At 43.0% G+C, this 26,952-nt stretch overlaps 1 protein-coding gene across 2 annotated transcripts; it reads left to right on the plus strand.

Annotated features, from left to right (window-relative positions):
* Window positions 1-32: 32 nt before the first annotated feature.
* On the plus strand, window positions 33-26,924 carry NAA25 (N-alpha-acetyltransferase 25, NatB auxiliary subunit). 2 transcript variants are annotated; one of them, XM_080628714.1, is made up of 24 exons: window positions 33-103; window positions 3,285-3,370; window positions 3,797-3,935; window positions 5,068-5,186; window positions 7,055-7,129; window positions 7,967-8,074; window positions 8,511-8,589; window positions 9,111-9,222; window positions 10,022-10,111; window positions 10,447-10,616; window positions 11,373-11,485; window positions 13,733-13,940; window positions 14,519-14,605; window positions 15,629-15,809; window positions 16,404-16,503; window positions 20,763-20,914; window positions 21,200-21,325; window positions 21,632-21,875; window positions 22,100-22,223; window positions 22,576-22,641; window positions 23,131-23,228; window positions 23,401-23,511; window positions 23,911-24,057; window positions 26,335-26,924. In XM_080628714.1, exons 1-24 carry the CDS (start codon window positions 46-48, stop codon window positions 26,455-26,457), a joined length of 2,916 nt encoding a protein of 971 aa, XP_080484840.1. In that variant the 5' UTR covers window positions 33-45; the 3' UTR covers window positions 26,458-26,924. The 2 variants fall into 2 exon arrangements, with proteins under 2 accessions (XP_080484840.1, XP_080484841.1); XM_080628715.1 differs by lacking the exon at window positions 7,055-7,129.
* Window positions 26,925-26,952: the final 28 nt, after the last annotated feature.

Consider the following 26,952-nt stretch of genomic DNA (forward strand, 5'->3'; position numbering starts at 1 on the left):
CCCGGGCCGGCCGGCGGCTGCGCACTGCGGTTCTGCGCTCTCATCATGGCGGCGCGGGGCCATGTGCAGGACCCCAACGACCGGCGCCTGCGGCCCATCTACGGTACGGACCCCGCGAGCCCCCGGCCCAGCTCCCGGCCTTGCCGCCGCGGTATCGCGGTGCTGCCCCGAGCCACCCGGCGGCCTCTGGGCACGGCGCGGAGGGGCCGGGCCCGGCGAGCGCTCGCTGGCTGCTCTGGCGGGCCCCGCCGCCCCCCCGCCCGCCTCTCCCGCTCCATCCCCGGCGGCGGGCGAGCCCCGCGCTCCGCTCGGCGGGTGACGGGGAGTGCGGCCCCGGTCCCGGCTGCTCCCTCCGGAGGAGCCTCCCGCCGTCCCGCGTCCTTCCCGCCGCTGCCCCGGTGAGCCCGTGGGGGTGCGGGTCGGTCCCGGCTCCCTCCCGGGGCTGGAAGCGGGAGTTTGGTGGGACCGGGGGGGCCCGGGGTCCGTCCCCGCTGTGCATCTTCTTGCGGGCAGCGGCGCTTCCTTCAGGGGGATCCCCGGCCGGACCCCCGGGTCCGGGGTGATACGTGGAGGGGCAGTATCCATGGGGAGGGGGGGTATCTGCGTCTCTTTCAGTCAGTGCAACTCTGGTCGGCGTTTGTTTCTTGCTGCAGAGAAGTTGGAAAAGGATTAGTTCATAAAAGGAGCAAGGGCAGTCGTGGGTACCTTAAAGTTGTATTTTGAAGTGCTGTGGCACAGGTTAATTACGGCGTTATGGAAGTTAATTGGGAGACAAGAGCGAAGTAGTTAAAAGATGGTCTTGTTAAGAAACCTCCTGTATTAAGCTTTCCCCAGTATTTCTAAGGGTGTTACATGTAATTGGGATTGCTTAAGAGACTGGAGGGAAGCTTGGCTCTGTGTATGCAAATATAGGGAAAGAGAGAAGAAAAATACTTCCCCGGGCTACAATGTCATTTATTCTCTAAAACTGAGGATTGGACAGAGATTTAGGAAGATGTTCTCAACTTCTTTCGACACTAGAAGAAAATAACTCTTCCTCCAAAGGTGGAGAGCTGCCCTCATTTGGGATGCTTCAGGAATGTCCTCTGCTGTGAGAATGGTGCGGTTATAGACTTGCATCCGTGATGGTTCCAGTGAGGTGGAGGGGGATAGTTGTGTTTGGTTAAAAGAGTAAACATGCAGCTGTCTTAAAATACGCCCCGTAATCATGAGTGCAGCAGCGTGGTTTGTCTTTATGTAACAGTTTTAAGAGTTTTCTGTACATGCCATTTTTAGCAATGTATGATTCTTTGTGTTATAACCTGTGTAACATCTTTAAGCATTCTGAAAAGAAAAAGCTTGGTAAACGCAACCGACATTAAAGTAGATGATGCTGAGATGTATTTTACTGTATTCCTTTCAGAGACAGCTTTAAAAGAGCTTTCTGCTAGTTCTAGAAAGGATTATCTGCAGTGTAAGGTTGGAATCCAGGCTTTGGTGCTGCACACCCGAAACTAAAGTGTGTGTCCTCAAGAGGGAAATACAGGACTTCACAAAAGTCACAACCTCGACATGTGCAGTGTGAGGCTGAAGGCTGTGATTCTTGACTTAAACCAGTGTTGTGGGTTTGCAGCATGTGCCTGGTTGCTCATGTTTCCTCGACAGCTACATTTATCTTCCATCTTGTTCTCCCTTCACCGGGAGGTTCATTCACATGTTGCCTTTCCAGCCACTGAACATCTCCACCTCCAGACTTGCAGCTAATGTAGGCTGAAGTTGCTTTCCCTTTCACTCGAATTCCTTTGGAAGTTGCCAGTGCTTTGGCTTCCAACAAACTTACTTGTTGTTAGCAAAATACAGTCTCTTTATTCTGCTGCAGTTTAGAGAAGTTTGTGGTTTATTTGATTTACTTTAAGAGAGCTGAAGTGGAGATGTTATCAGTACAGTTGTTAAACAGTCCAAGACAGGCAGTGCAAGCATGTGTGAGCATAATTTGTGTGTCGGCTGTGCAACACAGATCCTTAAATCACAAAGTCTCTGCTGGTGTATGAAGACATGACCAGAATGTTGTGTTCCACGGGTCTGGAACCTCTTCACTGAGAAATCCCTGCTTAAGTTTTGATGTTGAAGATGATGCACAGGCTTTCTCAATTAAAACAGCCATCTAACCCATGGGCAGACAATGTCTTACAGCTTCAAACTATATTTCATGCTGCAGCATTTTGTTTTGGTTGGTGTGGGCAGGCTGCCTTGTTTGAGGTTTTGTCTGCATGGTCCCAGGAGGCCAATTAGCTCTACATTAAATCTGCAGCACTTACTCGGCCATGGAAGCAAATGTTGAAACTGCTGGATATAAATCTCATCAGTATAGATGCACACTTTGCGCCATATCCCAGGAATTACTAAGGTCACCTCGGTAAAAGAGTGTTTTCATAATGAGAACTACAGACTTGATGAGAAAAAGATGTCAATGTAATTTTAATTACCTGGTGTTGGCTCTGTTCAGTTTGGTGGGGAGAGGCCAGGACAAATGCGAGCAGACCTTTCCCTGTTGGCATCTCAGGTGCAGCTATGCTTTTTCTGCTAGGTTTTGGTTAGTTTTTGAGGAAGGGGAGGCATATAGGGGTCATGTTCTAATCTAAAATTGCTTGTAATTGTACAGTGACGTGATGATGTGCTCAGTGGTGAACACTGAGCTGAATAAAGGAGAAAATAGTCTTGAGGCCGGGGTTTGGGGTTTCTGCAGCTGAAGCTTTACTCGACAGCGGGATCTCCCCCAGGAAATAAAAGCCATTCTAGTGAAAGAATAGTGATGCTCTGTTAGGGGACAGATTTGCTCTGCCTGAGGTATGGAGCTTGTGGACAAGTAGGTTTACTCACTTAATGCTTTGATAGATGTTGAGTGCTCAGTTTCCAACCTGCTGCCTGTTAAAAGTCATTGAAAGTCTCCCAAAGGCACACCAAATGAACTCCAGCTTTGGCTGAAGCCAAGAGGCTCAGCATCATTGCTAGCAAAGAGCTGTTGCTGCAGAACCCGTTCTGTTATGTCTCTTTTGTTGCTGTAATGATCTGTGTGGAGTAATTACAAAAGCTTGTTTGTTTGAATGACTAAAACTGGTACAGCAGATGAATACTTCATCTACAAAGTGACATGTTTCCTGAATGTTAGGCTTAGTAGTAATTGTACAAGGGAAATGGGGTTTGCACTACTGGCCTATAGCACATACTCCACAGTAAAACTGGAGGTAGCTTTCCAGAATGGTCTTGTGTTCTGGTGTAATGCTGTATATGTTGTTCTTCTGCAGATTATCTCGACAATGGCAATAATAAAATGGCAATCCAGCAAGCAGATAAGCTGCTCAAAAAACACAAGGATCTTCACTGTGCAAAGGTAAGTGTGATTGTGGTGCAGACCTCCTTTGGTGAGTGTAGCTCTGAGGCGTGGTGGTGTCCAGGATCTTCCAGAGACCAGGGTGTTTCCTGAACCCTCAGGAACATCTGGGGCTGTTCTAGTCCACACCATATCATGTGGGCAGGTCTGGTCAGTTTTCAGTGTGCAGGCTGGAAGAGCTGAGTGGTGGCTGATGCCTTAGAGCAGCCTGGATGTCTGTTAAAGAAATGCAAAGCCACACTATTGATACAGCTTGCATTTGGAAGTTTTCCTCTATACCATATGGATTAGAAGCCTAATAAAGCCTGAAGGTCTGTAGAAGTAATGAGGTGGTTGGGCAAAGATTCTCCCCACCAGGAATGAGAGGGTTTTCACTGGTAACTGCCAGCTATGCTCCTAACAGCTGCCTCTGTGTTGTGTCGATAGGTTCTGAAGGCAATTGGCTTGCAGAGGACTGGCAAGCAGGATGAAGCGTATGCTCTGGCACAAGAAGTAGCAGCACTTGAACCCACAGATGATAATTCCTTGCAGGCGCTCACCATCCTTTACCGGGAGATGCACAGACGTAAGCTTTCTCCTTTCCCTCTTAAAAATCATACTTATTTATATGCTTCTAAAAGTGTGTCACCCTGCTTATCTGCAGCTCTAAACAGTTGTTGTTTCTGGCAGCTTCTTGTGGTTCTTGCTGGTGGTAGTAACCTTTGTAGTTGAATTGCTGGAGCAATGGCAATGGAGTGAAACAACTTCTTTAGAAATGGGTATTGGGCATCAGTCTGCAGTACAGCAGTTGCTCGTGCTCTCCTAGCTTCTTTCTATGTGTGCAGGTATACGTGGAGTTGAAGCATCGTTTCTTGAATAATATGAAATGTTTTCTCTGTATGTGTGATTTCAATATAAAGATGTCAAAAACCTTTTGGTGATTCTAAACTTGCATAAGCATTAAGCTCAGATTTCTAACTTTTAGGTTTATAACTCAGAAAGGAAGTAGTGGGTGTCAGGCACTTCCACTTTCAGTCCTGCAAGAAAATTGTGATTAGATGGTTTATGTATGTGTGTTGAGGACATGTAAAATGTGTGAAAGACAAATTGCATTTAGTTTTCTAATACTACACTGAGATATGATTGTATAAGAAAATCAGCTCTGGAAGGATGAAAATGTCAAAGTTTTGTATATTACAATACCATAAGAACTTAGTCATGACAGACCTAGTATTAAAACATACTATTAAAAAGTATTTTACTTGTTAAGAGTGCTAAAATAAGCAATTGGGAAATAACAGGATATGACTAACATAAGTAAACCTGTGATAAGCTAAACTGATTTGATATTAGGTTCTGAAAATGTTCTGTGTTTTGGCACAGAATTCATGTGGAGCAGTCATTCTGCCAGGAGCAGCATCTTAATTCAGTTTAATGCTCCAAAATAGATTCACTTTCTTAAGAAAAAGACTTCAGTGCTTCCAAGCAGTTCAGTTGTTGCTGTTAACTCTGGTTTGAGGTTGGTTTGGGCTTTGTAAGCACTTTGCTCCTTTGCCTGATGTATGTAGTGTTTGGGGTCTTGGGAGGGAGAGCCCTTTCTGTGGTTGATGAGTGTAATTAAATTACAGTTCAGAGTATCACTGATGTTATCTCTAGGTAGCTGTGCTTTAAGATTACTCCCAAATTTGTCTTAACTCAAGCATCTGGGTTTGGTTTAGCGGAACTGGTAACTAAACTTTATGAGGCAGCTGTAAAGAAGGTTCCCAACAGTGAAGAGTATCACTCCCACCTCTTCATGGCCTACGCCAGGGTTGGTGAATACAAGAAGATGCAACAGGTATGATCAACAGTTTGTATTCTGGTCATTTTAAGGTGTCTTTTTCTGTATATGCTACTGTTAATCACAAGTCAGCTTCCAGAAAGCTCAGCTGGGTTAATGCAGAGGTTAGACTCTCTTATTTTTTACAGAAAGGCTTAAAAGGCTATTATTTGAGGGGTGGGTTATCTGAAGACAAAATGATTTCTTTTCCTTTTGTGGGTTAGGACAAAAGTTGTGCCTTTTGTGTGTGTGGTCTGATAGAATATGTTGGTTTTTATCGGTCTGTCTTGAACAGTCCAGTGGTTATGTATGAGCAGTGTATTATAAAGGAATTCTGGAGTAGATAGAAAAAGATGTGGCCAGATTTTCTGATCCGTGTTTCAGACTTGATTTGCTCCTTAGTTTTACGTTTGGGAAGAGGAATGTTGTTCATGCTCTTACGTCTGTAATCTAATATCTAACTAGGCTTGTATTGGTTGTAATTCAGTGAAGGCAAATTAAAAAGCACTTCCTTTAAGTACATCTCAGCTGGCAGAACAGTGTCATGCTGGTTAGTTTTGTTTTCATCCCTTTCAAATTAGGTGCCTAGAGAATGCCTATAAATGGAAGATTGTTTTCAAACCATGTGTGTTCACTCTTCTGCATAAAAAAGCACAGAGAGCTGAGTAAATAAGTCCTAAACTCCCTCTTGTTCCCACTGTGTTAAGGTGACTTAAATTTTTGTGCAAATAACTAAAGGAATATATTGAGCAGAAGTGTTACCCTCCATTGTAGCCCAGCTTGCATGCTGTTTGAGTTCAAGCTGTAGGTGAAAGCTAAGTTATTAATGTACATGGAATGACAAGCCTCATAACACAATGTAAATTTCAGAGATGGGACTATGTTAATTGTGCTCCTATCTACAACCACAAGTGGAAAAAATGCCCTCTTACACAGATAAATAACAATATTTAACATTTATATGACTTTTTATATGTTTAAAGCGTCATATAAACATGTATCTAGTTAAGTTACCCAGACATTGGCAGAGTAGGATGTTCCAGACTGGCCTGTGCACTCGACTGAAGGACTTAGAGATGCAGAGTGTGTGGATGCTGACTGATTGGAGAGTGAAAATAAGCCTCAGTGTCCTGGGGTATTTCATTTGAAAGGACTGGAAAATGCAGTCCGCAGTCAGGAGATAGGCACACAAGTGCATCTGTTAGTGTACTGTATTATATGTAGTTTCTTATACTTAATACAGATTTTATATAGGTAAAAGTGTTGTTCCTCATTATATACAGGCACTGAAATTTGTGAGAAAAATGTGTGAATTACTCTGTATCAGGCTAGAAAATCTTCAGTACTTTGGCTCTGGTTTGATGCATTCAAGCTTTCAGCTCAACCTTTGCTTTTAACCACAGCTTTGCATGTACAGGTGACCTCATGTTTCAGGTGTCTGAATGTGTATGTATGACATGAGTATTGAGGGTCTGTTGCTTACATGAGGGAGGCGTGTGGTTTGCTGTGCCTTTTAGCACTGAGTGAACATTCTAGTGCAAATCAGCACTGGAAATAGCTGTTTCCTAAAGAGTAAGTTTTCTGCTTCCTCATGTAGATACCACTTATAATTAAAGCTGGCATCTGTTTAGGCAGTCGTATGTGCACATGCTCATTGCTGTTCCCTGTCAGACCTACACAGAGTACTTCAAAACATTTTCACCCTCTTTTCTTCTTTAGCAAAGTCTGTTAGGATGGAAGGGCTCATAGGCTAATAAAAGTCCTCCCGTGTAGTTGCTAGTTCTGTGTTGTCTTCTGCCATCATTGCTGCTTAACTTGTGTTTGTCATGAAAGCTTGTGAAAAGAGATGTTTCAGGAATGATGAAACTTTGCCTTATATTTTTCAGGCTGGAATGGCACTTTATAAGATTGTACCCAAAAATCCTTACTATTTTTGGTCTGTGATGAGCCTGATTATGCAGGTGTGTACAGAATTGCAAATGAGTTGACTTTTGCTGCAGGTGCAAATATAGAAATGTTCTGAGTGAAAATATTGGGGATTATTTTAAGTAAAATGTGGTGTTGAATGTATCTGTATGATGCTGGGAGAAGGACTGAGCTCTCCTCAAGTAGCACTATTGATGTGGTCCAAAGTGAATGCTGTAGTGTTTCAATAAAGCAAAATAACTGGTCTGCCTTACCACATTTATGTAACTTGAATTCTCCTCTCTCTCTGGACTGTCTTTTTAGTTAGCTCATGAATAGAACCTCAGATATCTGCAGCTCCTGAGTCAGAACTGTTCCTCTCCAACTAGGTTACAAAGGCTCTAGGAGGAAAGAAATGAGAGCTCTGAGTTTAGCATCTCTTTAAGACTGCAGAGTGTCTGCAGGAATAGACAGCAGATTGGCTGTGCTGCTGATGATGATAGCAGATCTGGGCACTGTTCAGGCAGCCCAAAAGTGTTGGCCAAATACAAAATAAGCATGGGGGCATTAAACACCTTCTCTAAACCACTGTGGAATGGAAAACAATGCTGTGTTCTTGCTGTATGTTACCTGCTGTGGGTATTGTGTGCCTGGATGCATAAGTGCGGACAATGAAATCAAGAGTAAGGTTTTCTGTGTGTCAGTAGTTTTAGGTGCTGCCTTCTAACAAAGCAGTGCTCCCTGCACTGGGCACATGGCAGCTCTGAGTGTGTGGGGTAGGGAGAGGGGAACTGGAGCACCTGGGTGGGATTTTTCCTCTTTTAATGTGGGAAAAGCAATGGGAAGGACAACCCATGAAGCGGCTGAGCTGGTCCAATAACTCTTTCCTTCAGTCTATTTCAGCCCAGGATGAAAACCTCTCAAAGACGATGTTTTTGCCACTAGCTGAGAGAATGGTGGAGAAGATGGTGAAGGAGGATAAGATTGAAGCTGAGGCTGAAGTAAGGCTTGCAGATACTTTCAGCTTGATTGGACATTACTGAAGGAATGCACTGTTAAAAGAAGTTGATTATTGTAACCATTTTCCAAGATAACAATCAGTAGTGTTCTGGACGTCAATGTGAATGTAATGGGACAGAAGGAGCAGAGGGTTGAGGGGGATTTGGAATCATGTGGCCAAGGAAATATTTTGGCACTTGATGTGACTGATGAAGTATTTGATTTTGCTCCCTGGGAGGCCTCAGGAGAAACTGCAGGACCGAGAATGGAAAAAAGACCTAAATTCCTGCATGCTCCACCCTCTGGGATGCTAAAGATAGCTTTGCAGGCCTGGCTATCTCCTCTTCTAATGACAGGAACACAAGCCCCTTTATTTCTTGGCACACCTGCGTCTTGTTTTACTAGCAAATTTCATTGCACTCTAATCTTTCTTTTAAGGTCGAGCTGTACTACATGATTCTGGAACGTCTGGAGAAGTATAAGGAAGCCTTAGATGTTGTGAGAGGAAAACTGGGAGGTAACTTATTCTGTCTATTAATCATCAGAGTTGTGTGGAGGGCACAGCAAGTTCTCCTTTGCTTCAGGCTTGTCCACTGCCCCAAAAAAGTAAGAAAGCTGTAAGAAGCCTGACTCTTGGCATCAGTTTCAAACATTGATGCAAACTGTGGAGGTGCTCTTGTGCAAGCTGGTTTTACCCACCTGATTATGGTATATAAGTGTTATTTGCTGATGAACTTAGCAGCAGTGTGCTTAGCAGTAGTAAATTGATAGCATATTTGTTTGTAGCTGCCATCTTCCAAAGAGGTTGCTAATATCTTACTTTTTTGAGGGTTTTCTGGTGATTAAAATGCACTCGCAGTTTTAAGGAATTGGGATATAAAAGCTTCCATAGGAGATTTGTCCTTTCTATCCTTTGAGGGCCTCTCTTCTTTTACACTTACTGATTTGCATCCTGGGCTATAATAAGAAGCTTTCTACAGAAAGTAGAGAAGGAAATGCATTGATTAAATAAAACTTGCCCTTCTGTTTTTAATGTAGAGAAGCTGACAAGTGAGCTCCAAAGCCGTGAGAACAAGTGTATGGCAATGTACAAGAAGCTGTGTAGGTGGCCAGAGTGCAACGCGCTGTCGAGAAGGCTGCTGCTGAAAAAGTGAGATTATATTTCTATTCCAAAAAAGTCGGAGAAAAATTCCTGCCTGGCTGTGAATTGCCTTGTTCAGTGGGTTTGTAAATGGTGGTTAAACCAGGAGAACATCGGAGGATCTCAAAGCATTTCCAAATGTTTGCAGAAGGATGGAATGATAAAGGATGTGGTGACAGGGAGGGTCAGTTGCTTCTTTCTGAAGGCTGACTTTAGCAATACGTTAATGCAGTCAAATTGTGTTTACCTCCTTGTTTCTAAAGTCCGTGCTGCTGGTGCAGCTCTCTTTCATGGTGGGAAAGGAGGAGAGCTACATTTACATTTAATTTTCTGGAACCTCATTTCTCTCACTTGGCCAGACTTCATCCTGGGAAATGCTTTGAGCAGATGGATCAGGAGGGAGCATACTGATATGAATGAATCTGTCTCTTGGAGCTGTCAAGAGAGATTTGTTGTTTGCTTTTTGTATTTAGCTGTGAGTTAAACACAGAAGAGAAATTTTTGCCTTAGCATTTTGGGGATATTAATGTGCTCTGATTGGAATATGAATGTTAAGAGGAGAGTTTGTAGCTTGCCTCAATTCTGTATTGAAATTGTTTCCTTTAATCCACTTCAAGAATTCAGGATGATGATGGCTCGTAAGATGCGAGACCTTTTTGAGGAGAAATGATTCTTACTACAGTTGTTTTTTCTTATTACGAATATGGCTATTCCTTAAATCCAGCTTTTGCAAGGAATGCAGTTTTAGCAGTGAGTTACTGTTCCGGCAATTCCCTAAACTTTGTCCTGTGCCTGATTTTTGTTTCAGCTCAGATGATTGGCAGTTTTATATAACTTACTTTGATTCAGTGTTTCAACTCATTGATGAATCCTGGACACCTCCACCAGAAGAAGAGCAGTAAGTTGACAGCTTTACTGTTGATTGGTTTTCCTTTGTGAATTGTTTCCATTCATATATTCAGCACCACACCATCTGTGTCTTTCGGATGACTTCTTGACATCAGACCCTAAATGATGTGTCCTTCCTACTCTGTGTTGGATCCTGGCAATAGTTTATTGGAAAGCACTGTTTAAATAGTGGTTTATACTCTATAGAACTCTTCCATGGTGATAGAACTTTACATGGTGATAAGTTAAAGAATCCATCATGCCAGATTGCCTTAAGAGGAATGTGCTGAACACATGTTATCAGTGGGAAAAATCAAAGAACCTTTTGTCTCTTTACCTGCACAGCTCTTTGGAAGGAGAGGTACACTATTCTATAGAGCAAGCTGTGAAATTTATAGAAGAGAGGATAACAGAAGAATCTAAGAGCTCTCGGCCGCTTCGGGGACCATATTTAGCTCAGCTGGAGCTGATCAGACGTTTGCGATACAGAGGTTGTAATGATGAGTATAAACTAGGTAAGAGCCACTTAAAGTGGGTGGTGAATTAATCTTTTGGAGAGATCGCAAACTCAGAACAAGCTCTTTGCTAAATCACTGAGTTAAATACAATTTCTGTTATGGAAATGTATGTGCTGTTGTTTGTATGTAGAGTTTTGAAAGAATTAGAAGATGAGCTTTGAAGAAGGGCAGATAGTTCCCAACTACTCCAGGGCTTGTACAGGCAAGTAGGGGACCTTTCTATATAGGGCTTTTCTAAAGAGCACGCAGTCACTGGTATGGCAATGGAAAGCTCATTCCTGATGCACTGCTTTTGTAGAAAGCCCTGCTGTCATGCTGTGGTCTCTGGGTAGTTTTTCAGTTCAGCAGTAGCGTCAGGTTTTACTTTTTGAAAACGCTGCATTTAAAAATCACATTTTGGGAATTGGTGAAGGAAAGAATGTGATTAGAGCCACATCTGTGCTACTTACTACTTCGTTTTGTATTTCCATCCAGCAGTAAGTTGCTGGTAGATAAGCAGAGGCCTGTTATGCTGAGCTCTTATCTGCCAGAGTAGCTTGAATGAAGCTCTTGAGGCTTTTTTTTCATGTGTCCTTGGTTACCAAAGACATTGAGCCTCTCAAAATCTGCAGTAGTGCAGCTGTCTTATCTAATCACGAAGTACTCTCAAAAGGGTGGGGGGGAAGGCATTAACAGAGTTTTCTCATGTTCAGTGATGTTACAGATTCACCTTTTAACAGAGCATATTAAAAAGATGAACTGGCTTTTTCCTAGGTGATCCAGAAGAACTAATGTTCCAGTACTTCAAAAAATTTGGGGACAAACCCTGCTGTTTTACTGATCTCAAAGTATTTGTGGATCTCCTCCCATCCAGCCAATACACAAAGGTAAGGAAAGCTAAAGAAGTGCTGGTGGGAACTGCAGTGCTTGTTTCCGCTCTGATCCCTTTATCTTCAAGTACCTGTGGTTCATATTCAGAGACCTGAAACATCAATTTTTTTACCTTCTTTGTGAGATTCAGAGTACTCTTTGCAGTGTGGAAAATACAATGAACACCTGAATACACTGAGCAATTTCATTCAGAGGAGTTCTACTGGAGACTGAGTTTGATCCTGCGGGTTCTCAGACCTAATGTCAGATTCATTTGGCCTTTTTATTACTGTTTGAAGGTGTCAGGGTGCTTTGGGGTGGTCTTGTTTTAATTCCCATATCTTGTAGTGAAAAGCTCTCTAGGAATTGTAGTTCAGTTGATGAGCTGCCTGATAAACTCACTTTAAATGAGTAATCTCTCATCACTTTTGTTTACAGATCACAGCTTACAAACTGGGGTAATGTAACACTATAGAAAGCCCATCCTGGTCATCCCTTTGGGTTCTCTTTGCTGTATGCTGTAACTTGTTTTACAGAGACATCCTCCTCTTTCCCGTCCCATCCATCACTTGTTTTTCCCATTAAAGTTACATGTCTAATGGGAAAAATCTGCTCCCTTATCAGTGTAGACAGGGTCTCACAGAGATGTTTTGGTTCTGCTGCAGTGCTGATGAGTGGACACGTTGATACTGATCAAGGGGTGACCCAGAGGCCTGTGGCAGCTTTTCCAGAACCTCTTTCTGCAACCAGCTCTCTTTCAGTTAAAGTCTGTTTGTGCAGAGTCATGAGCAGCTCTTTGAGTGACTTCAGCCATTGGGAATCCTGCCACTCACCCCATTGTTTTTCTGAGCCATTATGTGAAGTTATCAGAGCTGGGGAGGGCTGGACACAGAATCCTGGATCAGCCAGAAGCGGCTGATAATATGGAAATGGAATGTAGATAGTGGTGGTGTTTATCTTAGTTTATTAGAATACTTTCTAACTGCTAATGCAGGCTCTTCCTGCAGCCTCACTGCTAGTGAGAATGGTAGTCCCTGTATGTATGGGTTGCTGATGATGTTTTATGTTAAAAGGTGTGGTTTTACCCTGCTGGCAAGAGATGTGGTCAGAAGGAGATTTAACCTGTAGTTCTGGAAATGGTGATGCCATTGCAAGGTAGCCCTGAAGTACTGAATAGGTTTAATCCTAATTTTCCAAGACATAAATCCTAAACGTGGAGGAGGGAGGGAAATTATACTTAAAAGTTGAGGCAACAGTTTTGTCACAGTGCTCATAAAACCATGACTTTGAAAAAATGCTCTAAAATGTTCTGATTGGCCTTAAACCTGCTGCTGATCTAGTGAATATGTCATCTTGTGTCATGCTAAGAATATGGGGATCTTGCAAGGCCACTAGCACACCAGATGTTGCAGTAATTATTTCTGGACTATCAGTCTTGATTTCCTAGAGACATAAATTGGAGCATGTGGCCCAGTGATTTGTTTGACCTTGCTCAGCTTGGCAGAATCTCAAACTGAAAAGATTTGTAAGCACAATCTACATTAAAGTCTATGGGGAAAACTGGAATTTGTTGCATGGTGCCTGGTGTTCCTCCTGGCTAGCTTTTTTGTCATGCTTTTTTCTTCAGGCATCCATTTGATGCCATTCTTGTGTTTCAGTAAAGCTGAATTCATTGGCTTTAACTCAGTTTGAAGCTTGTAAACACTGTTGGATTTTAGGGCAATGTCCAGCCCTGACTCTGTGTTGTGAGAACTCTGCTGCCTCCCGTTAACATTGTAAACAAGGAGAGGCTGCTTTTCCTACAAGTGAATTCAAACCAGAAGTCATGAATCAAAGCTGACCTCACTGGGGCCAGCGCATGACTTCAGAGCTGAGAGAAAATGTAGCAGCTCATAGAAACCCACCATTCCCTGGAAGTGTGCTGGGAAGCCTTTCAGTAACTCATTATTTTAATTGCGTATGTTATTACTGCGAGTGTTAACAGGTGCTTGAACTCCCTCGTGTGTCAGTGGGTTGGAAAGTTGCCTGGGATTTATTTTTTCCCCTCCATCTGTTTGATGAAATGCCCTAAAAGCTACTGAATGCAACCAGAACTGTGTGCTCAGCACCTTTCAAATTATATATAAATAAAAAGCATTGAAGCCAGCTCTTTAACCATGAATTCAGTGTGATGGCAGGGTTGATGCTGACAGCTCCACCTTGATTCAAGGGAGGAAGTGATGCCCGGCTGCCCTGCAGACTCACCAGCAGTGTTTCTCTTCCAGTTCATCAGCCAGTTGCTGGCAGTAATCCCTCTATCAGCAGCAGCAGAGGGTGAACTCGCACTACCCAGCGACATCAAGGCCCTGCAGCAGCACTTGTGCGTGGTGCAGCTCTCCAGGTTGCTCGGTATCTATCACGCCATGGAGAAAAAGCAGAAGCTGGCTGTGGTGCAGGAGTTGATGTTGAGATACCGCCATGGACTGGAGTTTGGTGAGGAAAAGCTTGAAACTGATGTTGCAGTTCACTGCAGAGCTTTTTCATGGGGATGGAGCAGCAGAAATGCTGGTGGCACTGCTTGTGCTGCTTGATAATGCTTTGCTTTCTCCTGTATGATTCTACCCTTGAGACAACCTGAACTATCTTTTTCCTTTAACTGTTTTACTTTCTAGTCATGTATCTTAAAGATGAGACATTGCTGGGTCATTCAGATGGCACATTTGTATCTATGCAAAGCTGCCTGTGCCTTTAAGCAAAGCCAGGCTTAACCATTGGTGTACACAGGCCAAATACACCCCCAAGGATATTAATTTGTAAATCTTGCAGTTGTAGGAGTGTCTTTTCTTCTTCCAGCAGATGTCAACATGTGAAGTGGCCCAAAGTCCACTAATGTGATGAGCAAATGCATTATGAGTATACAGTTGTCTTAAGTTTTTAAGACAGCTCTGGATTTTATATGTTAAACTGTGGTTATCTGCCAGGTAGCTGTGTCATTCGGTAACACTGACAGTGTGAGAAGCACCTGACAGCACTGTCAGTAATCCAGGGGTAACTTTCTTCTTTCTTTTTAGGGAAGTCTTGTTTGAAAACTGAATTGCAGTTCTCAGACTATTACTGCCTGCTTGCAGTTCACCTGCTGCTTGACCTGTGGCTGGAAGGTATGTTCCTGAAAGTGTGACTTGCTTAATCCCACCCTGGATGGCTGTGACAGGGAGGCTGTGTCCCTGTGGCCAGTGTGTACCTGGCAGGGCTTGTTTAGGCCTGTAGCTTTGTGGGGGTTTTCCTCAATACAAGGTATTTCAGGAGTCCCTCTATCAGGTTGGTGTTTGATCCGAATCTCACTGACCTCTAAAGGGATTTAATTATTCAGATTAATTCATATAAGCCCTGGCAGAGCCTTGACTCCTGTAGCTCAGTGCTGGCTGTCTTCAGAAGCTTGTTTCAAGCTTCCCATGTAGGGAATGTTTTCTCTGCCTTTGCACAGCTTATGCTGACAGCTCCTTTCTGGAATTGGAGGTGTTTTGAGAGCATTTCTTTCCCTCCCTGACATACTTTGTCTATTGGATCCCTTGCTTCTGGACCTTCTGCTGGGACCTGTTGCCCTGTGTTGAGTATTCCTGTATTCCACATCTGCTCTGCCTGTTAGTCTCCCAGTCCCACAGAGTCAGTCTCCAGTGGTGGCTGTCCATGGGCACTGTTTGTATTCCCATCCTTCAGTGTAGTTGTCATTTATGCCTTTGTCTTTCCTGATGAAGATTTAGTCTTTAGCCTGAGTAAATCTGTAGTCAGGTCCCTGGCAGGCCACCAGTGGAGTGTTGAGTTCCTGGCTCTGTGCTTCTCTCTTTCATGATGCTTGGGAGTGCTCTGTATGTATAGGCTAGAAATCCTGAACAGTCCAGGACTCATCAGGGAAGGTCCCTCATGTAGTGAGCTCGTGTGTGAGGGCTGTGCTCTGCAGAGATGTGAGCTAGAAATTCCCTGTGAAGTTACTCCTCCACCTTTCCCTTGGAGAGCAGCTGTAGTGGGTGTTATGTTCAAGGGCAGCAGTGTGGCTGATGAATGCCATCTGCATGTTTAAATGCATTATGAGAGGAGTGTAACATAAGGAAGCTTCAATGCCAAAGTGAATTGTGCTCTGTTCAGTGCCTTTCTCATCATTCCTGTTTTGTCTTTGTCCCCAGGTGAAGAGACAGCTGTGTGGCAGTGCCTGGCCCTTTTAGAAGAAGGATTATCTCATAGTCCTTCTAATGCTCAGTTTAAATTGCTGCTCATTCGCATCTACTGCAGGCTTGGTGCATTTGAACCTGTTGCAGAGCTCTATTCCAGCCTTGACGCAAAGCACATACAACACGACACCATCGGGTGGGTAGTATATACTGAGAATAATGGGTGATGGTGACCCTCCAGTGATCACTCCTGAGATCTGCTGTTTCCTTTGCTCCCAAAAGTTAGCACATCATAGATTTTCATACAGTATCCTGTAAAAGTGTGTTGGAATTTTGAGAGACATATCTACTGTATGTGCTCCCCTTCTTGTGGAGGATCTTTCCTGTGTGGTTCTGATCTGGTTTGAGTTTTCAGAGTATTAACTAGGGGGAATATGAAAGAAGTTTGTGAAATGTATATCTCAATGCCAGTCATAGCTTGGTGTTCCAGCTTGTGTTACTGCTCAGCAGAGCTTGGGAGCGCTAGTGAAAACATACACATGAAATGGCCTTGCCTTGCTTAGTGTGTTGTGGGTATCTAAGTCAAGCTCTTGCGCATTTAAGGTGGGTGGAGGAACTCTGAACCCCCACATACTGATTTTAAAAGCCTGAATTTTAACAGGAGTGTTAATATCTCTGTTAAATCTCCAGACTGTGCATTAAAGCTGGGCTCTGCAGAGCTGTGTTTGAAGTTCAGGTTTCCCCAGGGCTGTGTGCGCTGGTGTTTGACTTGTGCTGTGTTGTGTTGCAGCTACCTTCTGACGCGCTATGCAGAGGCACTGGGCCACTACGCTGCTGCATCCCAATCCTGCAATTTTGCACTCAGGTTTTTCCACTCCAACCAGAAAGATGTAAGTTGAAAGAACCCTTTGTCCTTTAGCAGAGCAGTGCGTCAAGATGCCTTACAGAAGCCTAATGTAAGGGCTTACAGAAATGTCGTGATAGATAACAAGATAACTAAGAGGAATAATAAGTGTGCAACTTTGTAGTAAAGGTTGCCTCAACTTGTGTTTCTCGTTACAAGGATTTGTAACTTACTGTTACATGGAGCTTTGCTTTAGCTTTCTATTTATGAAAGCCAGTTTTAATGCTCCTCAGAAAAACAGGTCTGACTTTTAAATGAATAGATTGTGATTTTATGCAATAACTGAAGTGAAATGTCATGTGGCAAATAAGTCCTGGTGTTACAGTGCTTTGAAAAGGCATACAGCAGCCAGGGATAGTGAGTGAAGATGGTTGTGGCATACGTTTGAATCCTTTACGTTCCAGTCACTGAAGCTGCATGTTCTAGTGATGGCTGTCTTGGGCACACAGGGATAGTGGGGAATGCACATCACTTTTAAAAGGCAAGGAAAGCAGAAGGAACAAGGTGGGAGGATTTCAGAGGGGGGAAAACAGTCTGGAAGTCTGAGCTTCACTGAAGGCAGAGCAGAGCCCATGCTTAGCTGCATTATTTTGGAGTGATAGGATTGAATTGCAAAACCTGGTCTTGAGCTAGTGGGAACTACCTGTTTTATTCAGTTCACCCCTAAAAATGGTGTGAATGAAAAGAAAGTTGTCTTGAATGAGAGTCTCAGCACTGGAATGGAAGAGATAGTGGAGAGTAGCTGAATTCCTCCAAAGAGATGGGGTGCTTCCTAAAATGCACACTGAGCCGTGGCATCTCCCATGCTTCAGCTTGCTGATTAGTAACTGTGTTTGTCAGTAATCTTATTTGGGAAGTACACTCTGTACATCCTGATCCATTCATAGGGAAAATATCGATTCTGTTTCAGAATTCCCATGGAATCCATGAAAAATGGGCTAGGTAGGAGAACACCACATTTTTGAGGCTTGGTGGAAATTAATTGAGCAGATAGAAACAGAAATAGTCCAGAACTGTGGCAGGGAAGTATATGCATGTCAGACAATCTCCCTTAAACTTACAAGGCAGTTCCATTCTGAGAAGTGTAGATCCTCTATGTTTATGTTTTACAGTTTGAACGCTATTGAGAGGTAGGTGAAGAAAATGACTTTTTCTTTACTTTGTAAGAACCAAAGGTGCAATCCAGTTGTAACTCTGCCCATCAGCCACAGGCAAAGTTGCTCTTAAGGCTTTGCAGCCATACAGCTTGCTTTCCCACTATCCCAGCAATAAATAGAAACACAGGACTTGTCTGTATTGAGTAGTAGGGATGTCAAAGATGCTGACACAGTAATCCCTCAGGAAAAGTACCCTTGCTGTGTTGGCAGCCCACATTATTCCTATATGCAAGATACCAGTTGCCATTTGTCTGTGCCTGGAAGGTAGATGCTATTACCTGTGTCTGACAGATTTTACTATAGTGAGCAGGAAGAGCACGTGGATTGTAGAATGGGAACTCGTTCTTGTCTGCATCCCTTGTTTGCTCATTGTTTAAGTGCTAATTCTACTTGCTGAGAGTCTTTGGATTCCTGGGTGCAATGTTTTGTGCTGTGGTGAAGGCCTGGATCCAGGCAGCTTTCTCCTACGTGCCTGTTGTGGTAGTAGTGGCTTTATATTTGTTGGATTTTCTTTTTACCCCCCTTTTTTAAAAGTCATTTGGTGGATATTAATGAAAAGCATATCTGGAACCAATGAAATGCATGACTGCTGGGTGCCACATGGAAGAAGTGGAACCAAAAAACTACTGAATGTGATTTGTCTGCTTGGGAACACTGCACTGTAAAGCATCAAGAAATCATCTTTCCCTGGAAAGCAAGCTGAAGTAATGTCAGGTGTGGTTACCTTGGAAGAAAGGTATTCTCTTTGGCATGAATAATGATGGTGCTTGTAGCGGAGAAGAGCTGGTTGTTTCCAGTAGCTCGACATCTGCACACAGATGAAGACAGCCATATTCCAAAGTGCTGTTGCCAGGAAATTGCTATTCAATTTGTGTTCTAGAAATCCTGAGGGGTTTGACCTGCCTCACTACTACAGTTTTAAAGGTTGAAACTGCAAAGTGGTGTAATCGGCTTTATGTACTTCATGCTGCAAGATAAGGATGTGACTGGAATAGACTCGCATCATGTTTCATCTTGGAGACAGTATTGCAACTAAAAGACCAGGGTAGCCAAGTCTCTTGTGTTCTGGATGCTTCTGGTATCACCTTAAGATCATTTTAATTGGGAAATGCATCAAAATCTGTACTATTTGGCAAATAGCAAGTGTACTTTTATCTCACTGTAAGGTGAAAATTGCAGGAAGTGAAGGGCTTAGTTAGGATGGTGATATGACAAGAGCGCAGATGAAAAAAGAGGTTCTTTACCATAAAACATGTCCCACGTGTCACCAGGTCAGAATCTGCTACCAGTTTCTGTGCTGCTGTGGTTCTACTTGGGGTTGCCCGTTTGTACTCAGGGTCCTGATACCAGCTTCCTATTTGAGTCCCATAACAGCATCTAACTGCAATGTTAAAGGAAGACTGTCCTTCAGAAGTTACCTCTTGACATCATTTGAGATACTGCCTGCTCCTCTTGAGGCTGATGCTGGAGATAGCTGAAATGTCTGCTGCAGCACAGAGAACGTGTCCTGCAGCACACTGTGCGTGGGACTCTGCCTACAACAGGAAGTGTGGGGTATAAACCAAGTGCTCTGGCATAAAAATACAGCTCCTGATTCAGACTGTTTGCTTTGGAGAAATCAGTTTTCCTTCTGACTTGCTGAACTTCGCAGCCTGAAGTGAATCCTGTTTAAGAGTGGGTCCCATGAGTAACAGCCATCTAGGATGCTGGGCAGTCCTGACATAGTATTTCTGCTCTGGGAGAGGATGCCAAGGACAGGGAGGAAACAGAAGGCAGTATTGCTATATTTAACCGAAACTAAAAAGGCAACTTTCTCTTTCTCGAGATAGTCCTCCTTTAACTATGCAGAATCACAAGTAATCTCTCTAATTTTCTTGTGTCCGTCCGTCTTTAATTTCTCCAGATACTGCAGGCACACAGAGCACCAACGTGTCCCATGGGGATTTAAAAACCACGTGGATGCAGTTGACTTAGCACCCATAGCGCAGCCCTCAGCCTGACAATGAACTCTGCAAGGCTGTTTATCACAGGGTACGTTGCTGACTATTTGGCATATTTTTTCCATATAGTGCAAATGACCAAATTTCTTAGGGGAAATAAAAAGATAGAGCAGGCCTAAATGCCATTCCTGATTTTGGAGGGAAGGAAAAAAAGCGGCTTTCATCTATGAGTGCTAGCTTCTGGTGTCTCAGAGCCTTCCAGATAGGTTGGGTCTATTAATACCATATAAAGTTGAGTTGAACAGAGGCCTTTTTTTGTGCTTCTCAGTGCATTTCATAGTCTTGTTCAGAAGGAAATATTTGACTTGCCAGAATTTCTCAGCTGTGGAGTAATTCTGATGTAAGAAATGCAGCTGCCTGTCTTGACTGGGAGCATGAATAGTTCACTCTGTCTGTACAGGGAGAAAGTTTCATTAAAACCTAGTGCTTGTCTGCTTCACATCACTGGGCTGATGTGAAATACTAGCTGTGTGCCTTGTGTTGCTGCAGTTCATCAGAAGGGAAGCAAACTGTCCCATGGACCCTGACAGTTTCCTTTGGTGTTTAGGTTGTATTGTAATGTGTACACACTGCGTGATGTTACCTTGTGATGCTGTACTGAAAAATCTTAATAAAAAAGAGAAACAAAAACCCTAATGTGTGAGTAATTCTTTTCAATCTATGTTGTGGTAACACATGATGCACATCCAGGTCAGTGCTAGAAAATCTGGGGTGTATTTATTTTGCCTGGAAGTACTTGTCACAATGAAAGAATGATTTAATCATTTGAATAATGCAGAGAGAGAGACAAAAAAGGCTTCCAAAATCATCTCTCCCCTCTAAGTATTTATCAGTCTCAGTGGTGACAGCAATGTGATGTACCTTAGTGCTGGTTTGGTTGGTAAACCACCTGCCTGGTAGAGCATTTGGGTGTTCTCAAAGTAGCAAAACTGCTGGGGTGATTTGGACAAGCAGAAGTGCGAGATTCTGTACCTCTGGGGTAATGACAACCACAGAAATGGAGTTTCTTGGCAGTGGCCTTGTTGAACTCTGGTTGTTCTGAATGTATAGCAGTCACTAATACAGGAACAACGTGTGTTCTCTTCCAGACCTCAGAATATATCATCCAAGCCTACAAGTACGGTGCATTTGAGAAGATCCCGGAGTTCATTGCGTTTCGAAACAGGCTGAACTCTTCCCTTCACTTCGCACAAGTTCGCACAGAGCGGATGCTCTTGGACCTCTTACTTGAAGCAAACATGTAAGTGCAGCACCTTGAACCTGGAAAAACTGGGAGATTTGTGCCTAAGCAGATCACTGGCCAAGTGGGACTTGGTGAGTTGCACTTGCAGCTCAAAGGGCTGTGTGCTGCCTCTTTCTGCTTCTACTTTGCTCTGCCCTTTGGTGTCCTTGCTCGTACGATGTATGTATAACACTTCTGACATCAGAAGAGTTGAACAGTGTAGAGAATGTGCTCTGTTAGTGAGCTGTTTTTGGTTTCCAGTGATCAAATGTTTGATCTCATGTCACTTGTTCTTACGTGCAGATCAGCCAGTTTAGAAGAAAGTATAAAGTCCATGAGTCTGAGCCCAGAGGAGGATGACATTCCTTGGAAAGATTTGCGTGACAACAGAGACCTGACAGTCTTGTTTAACTGGGATCCAAAAGACAGGTGAGTAGAAACACCCTCAGCTCTAGAGTCACACCTTTTCCTTACATGTGGCAAAGAAAATCCTTTGAGGGGAGCTGCTGTATTTGAATGTTCCCTGGGCTGGCTACCTGCACACTTACCAAGCATCACTCATCACTTCCAGCAGTGCTGCCTTTTGACATATTAATACAGTTCTCTGAATTTCTGCCCACTCTTTCCTCTTCATACAATGTTAAATAACTTTGGGAAGGCTTTTGTGCCTGAGTGAAGCTAGCTGCTTTGCACAATTGAAGCATTTGCCTGAAAACATTTGGTGCCTTTCTCTAGGAACATTTCTGAAGAACATAAGAAACTCTCACTGGAGGAAGAAACCATGTGGTTGCGAATCCGGTCTTTAACTTTAAGGCTAGTAAGCGGACTCCCAACTCTTAGTCACACTATTCAACCAAAGAACTCTGAAAAGACTGCAGAGAACGGCGTCTCATCCAAGATTGATACAATCCGATCCCTGCTCCAGCAGCTGGAAGTGGCAGTGGATTCAGGGAAGAAGTTTCTAGAACAAAAAATTCAGGTACCCATTAAGGAAAAAGCTATCCCCAAATATTAAGTGAACGTGAATGCAAGCAGAGAAACTGAATGCATCTTGTAACGTCCAGCAGGCTGCAGAATGCACTTAACTGACCTTGAGTTTGTAGTGTATGAATCTGACTGAGAGATGTGCCAGAGACAAAACACTGTGTTCTGGATAAGGAAAAGCTGCAACACCTTTTATCTTTTTCTTTGCTTCTTGCCTAGTATCCTGTCCTTGGCCCTCCTCCTACCCGAATGGCTGGCTTCTTCAGCAATGGCAGCTGTCAGTGCCAGACTAGCTTGTTTTATCTTGTTAGTGATATTTATGAACTAGATACCAATGGCTTAGGTAAGTGTTTGAGGGGCAGGGGCTGAACCAGATTGTCATGATGTGTGGTGGGAGGGAGCGAGACGTGTCTCTGTTTAGTTTGAACGCTGCTAGGCCCTGGATGATGTGGACCCAGACTGTTAATTTTTTGACTGACACTAAGTTGCCTGGGAGATGGTGCCTTAATTTAATGTTTATGCAAGTCTTCATTTTTGTACAGTACATACATGTTGGTGTAATACTAGATCCTCTTTGAAAGCAGTTGCATTTGCTTTTGACTGCCAACACTAAACTGTATTTAAATGCCTCTTGGTTTTCTGGAAGCAGAAAATACAGACTTGGAGTTTATAACATTTTCTTTCTCTTTTCCCAGAAGATTCAGCAGAAATCCAGGAGAGGATAGGGAATAGTTTCAAGTCTTCAGTAGAACGACTGACAGGTAAATGGTAACTCAAGAATAACCACTGGTAGCTAAGGTAGTGCTTCATGGTGCTCTGAGGATGTGCTGCTGAGTGTGCTGCAGTTATGTGATGGAGTGTGTTTGTTGATGCAGCTGCAGACCCCTTTGAATGATACTTGAGAACAAGGCTGAGAATCCCCTTGGCTTGACTGGTCACCAAGCTGTTGCATGCCACAGAATGTTATGTCCTATCATTTTGCTTACCCTGCAGCCTAGGCTTAACAGCTGATGGTACTTGGTCCAGGTGTGCTAATAAATGGTGTGGAGATACTGTTTGTAAAGAAATATAATTGAGAGAAAACTTGAGAGCTGGACCTTCCTGAGAGACTTTGGCCAAATTTATCATTAACTGCTTAGTGGTCAGTCCTCTGACAGCTTTGCACACTCCACTGAGATACCTTTTGTGCAGAAAATGCACTCAAGTTGATCTGTGTGTTCTTAATATTGCTTTTCTTTTTTCCTTTTCAGACTTGTTCAATAAATGTAAAGGTGATTTGATTGAAGTCAGAGATGGCACCTTGAAAACTCACCCAAGCCTGTTAGAAAACCTGGTCTTCTTTGTTGAGGTATTTTTTCTTTGGAATGCTTTAGGGGAGAAATGTTGGGACTAAAACACAGTGAAATTTCTTTTATCTCAGTCACTCATGAAAGCAGAGGGTTTTGTTGCTTGTCTTACCAGTAGGCACATTAAAATGAGGTTGTTAAATGCAGCATGTAACATTTGTACCTTTATTCCAGACGATCTCCATCGCCCTGTGGGTATCGAGTTACTGTGACAGTGTCCTTCGACCTTTTAAATCCAACCTGCAGAAAAAGAAGAAGAAAAAAAAAGAAAGCAGTTTAGCCATGGTAGAGACCATCTTCCTTTCTGTTCTCCCCCACCCCAATCCAATGACATATCTCTGCTGAAAGAAAAATCAGGATAGATAACATGTTGATAAAGTGTTTTCCATAAACTTTGCCTTGTAGAGGCTGCTGAGAGAAATTACTCATTTCTGTAACTCCTTTTCTCTTTTAAATGGTGATGTGCCACATCTCTGATGTCAGAGAGGCTTTTTAATAGGAAGCAGAGTTTAGAGCATCAGAGGCCTTCGTGCCTTGAATGCAGTATAGTAAACTTGTCAAGGTGGGTGGGTTATAGCTTGGCACTGGGGGGAAGGAGTAGAATGATAGTTGTCATATAGAATCATCATTGGAATGGGCATTAATATGTGTTTAGAAACGAAAGTTGTGTATTTGTTTTTATAGCCACCTGTATTTACGCATTTCCTGGATTACGTTACTGAGCTACAGACGTTAACTTCCAATGTAATAGATCACATCAAAGGGCTTGAAATCATTCTGACTGCACTAAAACTTGAAGAGCTGTCCCTCAAGGACACTCTGCTTTTACAGGTAAGAGCTTGTGTTATTGTTTGTGTGTGACTGATAATGATCTGTATGTACACACTTGTGGGATGGCTTTGTTGAAAGCTGCTTTTCACAAAAATGATCTACTGGAAGGAACAAAAGAGAGGAAAATTAATAAAAAACCTGTTATGATTGAGTGAATTGCTCTTAACCAGAGGTTAGGGACCAGGCTGCTGGAAAGCTGAGGTTTAGAGTGCTGAGTTAGGGTTTGTTTTCATGGTGACACAGTGACTTTGCCCCATCTGATCAGCTCCAGCTCACTGCACAGAATGATCTCAGAAAACAAGATCTAAACACAGGGATTCTAAAATCTTTCCATTTTGTGCAGTATATTAGTGAAGAAAAACTTTAACATTATTTTGTCGTCTGGGATACGAGTTACTCTGTTATCTGTGTTTTAGCAGAATAGATGCAAATAACATATTTCAGGAAGCATTTGAGATTCACCTACTGCTGATTAGTCACTTCCCTGGAAACAATTTCTTGATCTTTATGGAAAAACAAGTGGCAGCTCCTCCCCTGCCCTTAGCTGTATAGGGAAAACCAAAGGCAGGAGTGATAGGTGCTACACATGACAAACCTCATGCTGCATTTAGACGTGTGAAGCATGGGCTTAATGAGGAAGCTTGGGAGTTTTTAAGCCATGGCAGTCAGATAACTTGTCTATCACAAAGTTTAACTCTTAATGATACTGTCTAACAGTTTGATGTTTACTAGGAATGTATTTGCTTAAAACAGTGGTTGAGATCCTAAAAACATCTTTGAAATAGTGAGAGTCTAGCTAAAAAGCCTCAAGGTGATGGAAAGCATAGAATTGGGATTTCGTTGATGGTGCTCTGGAAGGGCAGGTGGAGATATAAGGTGCAACGTGGGACAGTGGTGGAATAGGCATCATCTGATACTTGGGGGAGTGAGGAGTCATTGCTTCTTCCCAAAGCAGGATTGCAGGTTCCAGGTGAAATGTTTGAGAGGGGAATTATTTCCTTGCCAGTATTGGTTTGTGGGATGGGAGAACACAAAACCAGGTCTCCAGTATATTTGTCTCAAATGGGAAATTCAGCCTGCAGGGCACTGGTGTTTGGGTTTGCCTAGAAGGGAGATCTGGAGGCTTTGAATTGGGAAGGATTTAAATGCTGCACCCATCTGTTTCAGAGCTGCACATCTGCCCACAGAACCTGTGTTAGCCAGCTGGTATCTTTTTCACTTGAATTGGCCTGTGTATTTCGTAGCACAGGATTTAAAATGTCCCTTGTTGCTGTATGAGGCTGATGTAGAAGTATCTCAGATATATATATTTATATATATACATACACACATATATAAAAGAAACTGCAAAAGCTGATAGAAAGCAAAGAAATTCCTTACTGTATTTAATGCAAATACAAATAAAAACTATATGGTATGTTTTCTTAATACCATCAAAGAATCTTCACTTTAAAGTCAAGATTCACTTTAAAGGTAACACACTTTAATCATGTATCTCTAATTTCCCTGTTTCCTCACTGACTCAGCAAATGCCTCTTCTTCCCTTTGATTGGCATCACGCTACTGCACAAGGCAGATGTGGAAGAAATGACTTAGCATGTGGATTTGAGCAGAAGCATCTGGGGGAATCTGCAGCTTCTCCTGTTTGCTGAGAACATTTGTCCTGGTGTTTGGCATTGTGACAGTAAATCCTGATGAACACAATGTGTATCGCTCTGCTCAGATTTGAAGCTGCGTTTGCAGCTCTGTGTGTCTAGAGCTAAAAGGTGCTTTTGAAGAAGTCTTCGTGTTCAGATATTAGGATTAAATTGTGTTGATGCTGGTGACGGGCCAGTTGAACCCTGCCACTGGTGTTAGGTTTTCTGACATGGGATTGGTTTACTTGGTGGTGCCTCCCAGGCGTTACCTGTGTCTGCAGAAGGCATCCTGGTATGAGGTCACCCTTTGATGGAACAGCACTTATGGCTGTTATATGCTTTGGCATCAGAGTTTGCTCTCTCTGTATGTGTCAGCCACAAATATTTTGCACAAGGATGTTTTCAGCAGTTAGCAAGAAATGTTAATGTGTTACCAGCCCTGTCTGGGCAACACTAGTATCTGCAGGAGTTACTGCTGCTGAGCTGGTGCTGCTTATTCTGTGCTGACAACATTCCCTCTGTAAACTTACACTGTAGGCTTCATGAATTTCTTATTAGCGCTTGAGATGGTGGGGGAAAGGTAAAGGGAGGATTTAAGCAGTTGCTGTGGGGTGAATGATTTCTCTTTTGCATTTTGCAGGAAGAAAAAAAGTTTACAAAGACTGTGCAAGGGAAGGTGCAGAGCAGTTACCATCACTCAGTTCAGGAAATTGGAGAGCTGCTGAAAAAGAGACTCGATACCATTAAAAAACTAAAGATTTGAGAACTGCATCCTTGACAGACTCCACAGGGGAGTGACACCAGAGTCCCAGACAGAAGCAACATCCAATATACCATCACTTTAATCCAGAACTTCCTCATAATGCATGAAGGACTTCAAATCATAAACCATTTTTTTTTAGGTATTACAGATGTATTGAGCTGATTTAAATTATTGTACATAAATGAGAAGCAGGGACCCTTATCGGGGTTTGACCACTTTTTATACATGTTCATAAGCGTATTGCAACAGGAGAAAATTCACTTTCTTCCCTTCCAATCTCTAGAAACAACTGGAGATGGTCTTTAGAAGCAGCAATAGAAATCCAGTGTAAAGCATATATCTCAAAGGAGTTGTATTTTCATCACCATACAGTGTTTATAATTTTTGTATGGTCTTTGCCTTAGAAATGCAGAAGTTGTAGATGCATTCGGCCACCTCCAGTGAAATGAGCCTGTTTTGGAGCTATTGTGTCCTCAAGCTAGTGGGTCCTACTGA

This window comes from Psittacula echo (genome assembly GCF_963264785.1).
Source record: "Psittacula echo genome assembly, chromosome: 13".
NCBI classification, from domain to species: domain Eukaryota; kingdom Metazoa; phylum Chordata; class Aves; order Psittaciformes; family Psittacidae; genus Psittacula; species Psittacula echo.

Bases quoted from the DNA above. Each gene is read 5' to 3' on its own strand.
- NAA25 (XM_080628714.1), top strand. From the start codon at position 46: ATGGCGGCGCGGGGCCATGTGCAGGACCCCAACGACCGGCGCCTGCGG. The intron at 3,936-5,067 runs GTAAGCTTTCTC...GGTTTGGTTTAG, and splicing joins TTACCGGGAGATGCACAGAC to CGGAACTGGTAACTAAACTT. The intron at 24,058-26,334 runs GTAAGAGCTTGT...TGCATTTTGCAG, and splicing joins AGGACACTCTGCTTTTACAG to GAAGAAAAAAAGTTTACAAA.